The following is a 7,421-nucleotide window of genomic DNA, read 5'->3' as shown; positions in this document are numbered from 1 at the left end:
TTTGCGCAGGGACAAATGGCGTTATTGAAGGCCGGCCGTCTTATTCTTATTGATACCCCAATCGGGCAATTGGCTGCGTTGAGACGAAAAGCCACAGCCGAGCGGACCCACTTTATAGGCCGCAAACATGAGCTGCATCTGAAGAAGAAGGAGAAGGATTTGGAAAGAATTGTTCTCGAATTTCGTTAAGTACTGTACAGTACATACCTATGTAAATATTTTGTAATACATACGTACATGCATACAGTGCTTACATGTGCAGTAGAAAGCGGAACGTATGTTTGGGCCCGCCTATGTAGAGTGTCCTTTCGTACGGACTTTATGGGGCATGTATGGCTACAGTAATGAACTGTAGCGCAAATCTAAATACTACTTAGATATCGCCATAAGTGTCATTCGTAACCATTACTGACAGCTTTATTCCATATCACGGCATCTACCTTGGGAACTGAAATAAGTGTCCAGGTTCCAACTATAACGAAAGTCTTTCTGCATGGACCAGTTCTGTGGCGTAAAGTGACTAGTATAGTGTAGCGTGAGCCAACTTTATATTAGAATTGTAGTCATTGATAGTGTAGAGAGTTTTAACAAGTCTGCTGCTTAAGAGGTGTATGAGGTTTGCAGTAGTATTGCTTAATTGATTTTAGAATCAGCGAGGAAAAGATCCCATTGTTCCCAGTTGATAGTTTGATACGCCCTGTTATCTGGGCTAACGTCCCCAGCCAGCAGAGAATCCAGGTCTATGTCTTCTATACCATAGGTATATTCAGCTTCGCTGCCGTACTCATTGGCATGCTCGAATCGTTGATTTTGACCACCAGTATCCACGTGTTCCGCAGCGTCTTCCTGGTTGGATATCGTGCCGTGCTTAAGACCTGTCGCTGCGGTAGTGGCCTCTGAGCTGATGGGGTCCCACTGGAACGCATCCTCGGCTTTCCTACAGCAGGCTTGTATTTTGATCTTCACCATCTCTTGTTGCTGCCGTAGCTTCAAAATAAACGCCGGCGTCTGGAGAGCATAAACACCATTGCGCTGCAGCCTGTGAGCATCGTATGCTTTCAGACAGAGACTGCGCACGGCTCTGTGGATGGGCTTTCTCGAGTCGGAGAACATGCTCATATTATTCTCGAACGTGTTCGCAATCAGCCTCCACGCTTTCTCGGCATCCGGCGTAGACGGATTGGCTTGGAGGCTATCGAGCACGTGGATGAAAGCGGGCCATTGCATGGTAAACGCTGCGTGCCATGCAAACTTCTTCAGTGAGGGGTTTGACTGCAGCATGTCGCACTGCTCTAGAAGCCTGATGCTGACTTCCCATACCCATTGACGCTCAAATGGCGGCGCCTGGTTGATGCTGGTCCATCTGCGTGGGTGGTGTGTCATGAAGCGAATGGTGTCTATCGCGGTCCGTGCCATCAGCATCGACATTAGCTGCAGCGGCTGCGAAGGATCGCAACGCCGAAGGTATTTTTTTTCCAGGTGCTCTTCTATTTCCTTCACACTTTGACCCGTCTCCGCCTTGTCACCTTCGGATGCGAAATCCTGATCCCACTGGCTCAGACTCTTGCCTAGATGACGAAACTTGGCAAGGCGGGCGGCGGCAAACCAGAGTAGGTCGTATCTTATAGCGAGAAACGTCATGTCCGTCAAATTTCCCGACTCCACCGGCGAGATAGGCATTCCCGGATAGAGCTCAAAGTCGTTGATGTTGGTGGGACGCCTTGTGGAGTCGCTGCTCAGACCAACATCTCGAAACTTGGGAAGGCCGCACAGCTCAGCATTGTGTAGATCTTGCGCTTTCAGAAACCACCACATGCGTCGCCGCAGCTCTGTTTCAAATGGTGGCAGCCCAAGAAGTGTTCCATCGCGATCAAGGCCCATGCCGTTGGCAACGCGAACCGCCACACCTGTCAAGGTCCAAAGGGCGCGCGGCTCGTACATGTCTCGCGCTGAGATGATGTGAATGACCAATGCCTGAAGAACCACAAGGCTAGCTGTGCTCATGAAGTTGGATCGCGATAATGCTGCCTTCGTGCCAGTCATTAATCTAGATCGCAGAGACTTTCGAGGCTCGTGAAGTCGTTCCTCACACTCAACGTCGCTCAGTGACATAACGGCGGCGCTGTAGATGGCAAACATGAGTGCCTCAAAGCTCCGCGAGACCTTGTCTACTTGATTTGCAGCTTCATGGAATGCCTTTTCTAATGTGGGGATATGCACAACTTTGGAGAGAGGATCAACATTTTCCACAAAAGTGCGCCATAGCTCATGTATCTGTTGGGGCGGTGGATGAAGGAGTTTGGTGCGAGATATCAGTGGGCCGCCAAGCACAAAACTAAAGTCATCATTAAGGGTTTCTGCATCACTCAAGTCGTCTGAACTCCTCCGCAGAGCATCCTCGGGGTCGTGAAACTTATGATACCGTTAGCGCCCAGCAAGCAACCCAAGCAAGATACGCGGCAGGACACTCACCTCTTCCACAACTCTTGACCACAAGCTACTGCGCGGGGACTCAGCAAATATATCTAAATTATTGGGGGTCTGAACTCACTTATCAATCAACATTGACTGCCCTCGTCCTTGGATAACTTGAGTTTTGCTGACACTCCCGCTCGGCTCTGATGAGCTCGATTGTGAGCCGCGAATTTCCTGACTCGACAGATGGCTCCGTGAATCACTATCAGGAGGATTGGATGACTCTTTCGGGTTGTGGCCTTGCGCTTGAAGGCGTGTTTGCGGGTATTCGCGCCTATCTATCGAAGGCCTAGCTGCCCCAGGTCGACGTCTTCTCCGAGGAGGCGGCGGAGGTTGAAACACGCACTTAGCTCCATGTTTGACACACGCGGTGCATGGTATATTCCTGTCACATTTTACTTTCCGCCCAGCGCAGCGAACGCAAGCAAAAGTTGGCCTGCTGGGAACGCTCGAAGGTGGATTGCGTGCAGTTCCCATGGCATCCGATTAGGCGGAGAGAAAGTATGATCCCACGTTGTAAAGCTAATCCCCTAGTCCCTGCCGATCCACAGTCAGTAGTTATATCGGCGTGCTGGGTACTGTCGCGAAGAATGCTAATGAAACAGAGATGAAGAGATAGAGATAAGATGACTCAACATATGTACCATCCACGTCGGCATCAATATTTCATTTGCACGGTAGCTCGGGCCTTAGTGATTCGGTCCCGAGTGGTTCGGCCCCGAGTGCTGCATCACCCAAGGTGGGGCTTCCGAAGCCGAAAGCCTGCTGGACATCAGATAGGTAGAGCCGCTTGAATAAGACAGGTAGAGCCACTTGAATAAGAAAAGTATATAAAGCATGCTTCACTAAGGCTTTAGAATAATCTTCACTCGTACAGTAACCCTTCTTCACCCAAACTTCACGTATTTGTCACTGCACAATGAAGAGTGCCATTGCCATCATCGGGGCCGGCCCTTGCGGCCTCACTCTAGCCCGCCTCCTCCACCGCAAGAATATCCCCTTCACCGTCTATGAAAATGAAGAGTCAGCGGCGACACTAGTCTCTAGTGGCTCACTTGATATACGCAAAGAAACAGGTCAGCTTGCTCTTCAGGAGGCTGGTTTGTACAATGCCTTTGCTCAGAAAGCAAGATGGGAGGACGATCGGGTTACCTTTTTTGACTCCTATGGAGAGCTGTTGCATAGAGCTACTGGCGAGGCAGAAGATGGAGAAGACGGATTGAAGACCGGTGGAAAGCCCGAGATTGACCGCAGGAGCTTACGAGACATCCTTCTGGAGTCAATCCCGCAAAACCAAATAGTATGGTCTCATCGTCTGACAAAGTTAAGTTTCGACGGTGTCAACTCGTCTCCTGTCCTACATTTTTCCAATGGCAACACAGTTGGTGGATTCTCGCTTGTTGTCGGGACGGATGGGGCCTGGAGCAAAGTACGAGCTGCAGTACGGCTGTCATCACTTCCTCGACATTAATAAGAGCTAGACGTTTAACAAAGTTATAGATCACCTCTACGAAGCCACAATATGCAGGAAGTACCTTCATCGAAACTCGCATACAGGAAAGCAGCTTATTGCACAAGACGCTGACGGACAAAATCGGTCATGGCATAGCTCTATTTCTGGCAGGGCCAAGCCGTATGATCATTCAACGGCAAGGTGATAACTCATACAGGATCTATTTTGGCATCACTGCCCCCGAGCACTTTGTTGGCACGTCTATGGACTTGAACGACACCCAAGCTACTCGCGATATGCTGTTGTCCTCTTTCTTCAAAGGCTGGGCTGAGGATTTAAGAGATTATATTCGAAACGCAGAGAATTTCCGCAGCTGGCCGCTGTATCAACTTCCTACAGAAAGCTTTGGTTGGAACTCGGTACCAGGTGTAACTTTGGCGGGAGACGCTGCGCATTTGTCGTTACCCAATGGGGAGGGTGTCAATCTCGCCATGAAGGATGCCTTAGAACTCGTTACTAAGATTGAAGAAAACGGACTGGAGCATATAAATAAGGCGGTAGAGGAATATGAGAGGGATATGTTGAAACGCGGCAAATATCACATCAAGGCCGGTGAGGAGATGGATCGACTCATGACGCATCCTGAGGGAGCGAAGGCTGTTGTGAAGGCTTTTGCTGAGAGATAATCCTATTTACAAATAGAAGTAGGCACCACCCACCATTTTACTATTACTACAATACACGATCTACTTCTGGCTCTAGACTTACATGTAATTATAGAATTAGTTATGCAATACATATGATGCTCGCCCTAGGTAGTAATGGAGCTGGTTTCGTCAGCAGTGGCTGTGGCACAATGCTCCGCGCTCCTGTCGTTCTAGACCGAGACGATTGCCGCCGCTGTCCGTACGGAGCTACGTTACTGTAGCATTCCGCAAGTCCAACTGTTTTATTTTATTTGACGCCTGTGGCTGCCATCCCACGATCAGCCGCAAAGTATAGTTGACTAAGTGACAAAGTAAGTTGCCCCTCCAGCCTCAGCTGGACGAATTGATATCGCTCATTTAACCAACACCTAATGCATTCCTGTTTCGGCCGTTGTTATCTCGATTTACGCAGATGTTTGCCCGGTATGGGGAATACACAAAATCGAGAGTGAGGAACAGACTATACGGCGATGGTGTGTATGGTGTGTCGTTGAAGAAAATATGAAGAACACGAACTAATCTACGATTATGTAGGGCGACACAACGTCTAAAAACTTTCTTCGAGTCATCGTCGACCCAAACGATGCATCTGTTGAGTACGCGAGACCCGAAAAAAAAAAAAAAAAACGTTTGCTTGTAGTCCAACGTTTTAAGTCAAACTAACGCCATTCCACGGGTCTTTATAGCATCGTAGCTGTTCATGGCCTTAACCCCTTCAATACCGAATTCCACGCTGAAAAGACATGGACTGCACACAGCGACAGCGGCAGTGGTGCAATGTGGTTGCGGGATTTCCTTCCACAACAGTTGCCTAACGCGCGTGTGCTGCTCTTCGGGTACAATTCTAACGTTGCGTTTGAGGCTTCTATTCTTGGCGTCCACGAACAGGCATCGAATTTGTTAAACCGGCTCACGTTGAAACGCCGTGATGTGGCTAATAGGCCGATTATTTTTGTTGCACATAGTCTTGGAGGTATTATAGTGAAGCAGGTATCCTCTCGCCCTCTCCAAGTTTGCTAATAAAGTACGGGAGGCTAACAGCTGTAACTTTCATCAAGGCCCTGGTTGAGACGAAATTAAACACAGCATACCAAGAAATTGGCACATCGACATATGGCATAGCTTTCTTCGGAATCCCTCACCAAGGCAGCGACAAGGCTGGCCTTGGAGACATTGCCGCAGCCGTGACGCGTGCAGTGCGACGAGATGTGTCAAATTCTCTTATGGAATCACTGAAGAAGGATACGCTCTTCTCTAACGAGCTCATTGAGAACTTCAAGCACCAACTTGAAGACAGACAAATCATCAGCTTTTTCGAGACGAAGCCGTACAAGAAGCATAGTCTGAGGCTGGGATTGGATGCGAGTAGAATATGTCATCTATTTCCAGTTAAACGTGGTGGTCTAGACCAGTAAAGTATCGCATCAACAAAAGCAAAATAGTAGGATTTAAATTTAGAGATTGTATATCGATTTAGATCTTGAAAGTCCACATCCTGCTACTGCGCAATGCAATCGATCGTAGTCCTGGTCAGCCAATTGACTACAAGGTCCAACCGATTAATCTTTCTAATATCCTTTTGCCACATTTAAGATAGAGTATTACCTTTGTCCCAAAGTCTTGCTTTAGCATAGACTTAATGAGTTCACGTGTTGGAATGTTGGGGAGTTATGGTGATAAGCATCCTGTTTTAGCTGGCTGGGATAGGACCTTAAAGACCTCAAGGGAAGACTGAAAGAAAGAGTGGGAAGCGTCAGGCAACAGGTAGCAGAAGCCATTGACTGTCAAATGGACTAATAATAACATACGCTGTATTCTTTTCTTGTAAGTGAAGAGCTACATAGCTATTTTACTGGCCGTAGCCAAGACGTACTATTGATGGCGTGTGCCTTGCTCCACAAATTTTCGCATGAGTTCAAGTGTCTACAATCTTCGATCATGAATTTGAGAGCGTTATTTGCAATTCTTTTGAGAATTCTGATTAAAGTAATCAAGGAGACATCAGTTATTTTTCACTATGTAATTATATTTACCCATAATGCTAAGGCTTTTGGGCTTGATGACAAATAGTCTTCCCCAGCGCACTTCCGTCACGTAGTAGCCATACCGTGTAATTCTGTTGCATCCTTTTGTTACACCATCATACTCTTGGCGGTTAATGATGATATATAACCAGCATATTCACGCTCCCCTCGATCGTTGATCAGATAGGGCAGGCCTTCGTTTAAAATGTACAAAGGTCGATTGACGGTTGCACTGTACTAGCCGTGTTATGCCACAGGACTAATGTATGCGGGAAGACTTTCATTATTATGGGAATTGGAGACTTATTTCGGTTTGCACTGTATTTAGGGTTTATGTATATTGAAGTCTTCATGGGCATTATGCACAGTAACCGAAATACTTAACATGTTCAGGTTTCATCGTATTGAAGCTCTTTGCGAACAGACAAATTCTTGGCATACACTTCGTCGTCAATGCACTGCGTACAGTTCCACACTCAGCCAAGTAGTATCTGGTAATGAATTCTATGGTTCTATATGATAGAAGCTGGTGTTACGTACACTTGTGTCTAAGCCATGAGCATCGACGCGTTTTAGGTTGAGTCGTGCAGGCAGCCACACGGCAAGATCACGCCCTCTCTGCAACCTCAAAGCCAGAATAAGCTTAATGCTGAATTCATCTATGGCTCCGCAGTTTGATACATATCAGCATGACTCAACTGATGATATGATCAAATAGGACTTTCCGACTAAATGGATACAATAGTAAGCGAAATTAGTTAG

General features: G+C 47.3%; 3 protein-coding genes across 3 annotated transcripts; 2 read left to right on the top strand and 1 right to left on the bottom strand.

The window, feature by feature from the left end:
- Positions 1-597: 597 nt before the first annotated feature.
- On the bottom strand, positions 598-2,976 carry TrAFT101_007821 (uncharacterized protein). Its single transcript, XM_024905985.2, has 3 exons — positions 2,552-2,976; positions 2,473-2,500; positions 598-2,412 (listed from the first exon to the last, which is right to left on the bottom strand). The coding sequence occupies exons 1-3, from the start codon at positions 2,950-2,952 to the stop codon at positions 634-636; spliced, it is 2,208 nt and encodes a 735-aa protein (XP_024759062.2). The 5' UTR covers positions 2,953-2,976; the 3' UTR covers positions 598-633.
- A 375-nt stretch (positions 2,977-3,351) lies between these two features.
- On the top strand, positions 3,352-4,632 carry TrAFT101_007820 (uncharacterized protein). The gene is made up of 2 exons (XM_024901982.2): positions 3,352-3,916; positions 3,976-4,632. The coding sequence occupies exons 1-2, from the start codon at positions 3,395-3,397 to the stop codon at positions 4,612-4,614; spliced, it is 1,161 nt and encodes a 386-aa protein (XP_024759064.2). The 5' UTR covers positions 3,352-3,394; the 3' UTR covers positions 4,615-4,632.
- Positions 4,633-5,047: 415 nt separating this feature from the next.
- Positions 5,048-6,050, top strand: TrAFT101_007819 (uncharacterized protein; the record flags this gene model as incomplete). The annotated part of the gene is made up of 4 exons (XM_066128155.1): positions 5,048-5,083; positions 5,170-5,231; positions 5,322-5,625; positions 5,694-6,050. The coding sequence occupies 4 exons, from the start codon at positions 5,048-5,050 to the stop codon at positions 6,048-6,050; spliced, it is 759 nt and encodes a 252-aa protein (XP_065984272.1).
- Between the last annotated feature and the right edge of the window lie 1,371 nt (positions 6,051-7,421).

This window comes from Trichoderma asperellum, chromosome 4 (assembly GCF_020647865.1).
Source record: "Trichoderma asperellum chromosome 4, complete sequence".
NCBI classification, from domain to species: Eukaryota; Fungi; Ascomycota; class Sordariomycetes; order Hypocreales; family Hypocreaceae; genus Trichoderma; species Trichoderma asperellum.
This window is presented reverse-complemented; position numbering and strand designations above follow the sequence as displayed.

Coding starts and splice junctions, on each gene's coding strand:
- TrAFT101_007821 (XM_024905985.2), bottom strand. CDS start 2,952: ATGGGAACTGCACGCAATCCACCTTCGAGCGTTCCCAGCAGGCCAACT. Junction 2,501..2,551: donor CAGTCAATGTTGATTGATAA/GTGAGTTCAGAC, acceptor GTCCCCGCGCAG/TAGCTTGTGGTCAAGAGTTG. Junction 2,413..2,472: donor GGTCAAGAGTTGTGGAAGAG/GTGAGTGTCCTG, acceptor CGGTATCATAAG/TTTCACGACCCCGAGGATGC.
- TrAFT101_007820 (XM_024901982.2), top strand. CDS start 3,395: ATGAAGAGTGCCATTGCCATCATCGGGGCCGGCCCTTGCGGCCTCACT. Junction 3,917..3,975: donor GGAGCAAAGTACGAGCTGCA/GTACGGCTGTCA, acceptor ACAAAGTTATAG/ATCACCTCTACGAAGCCACA.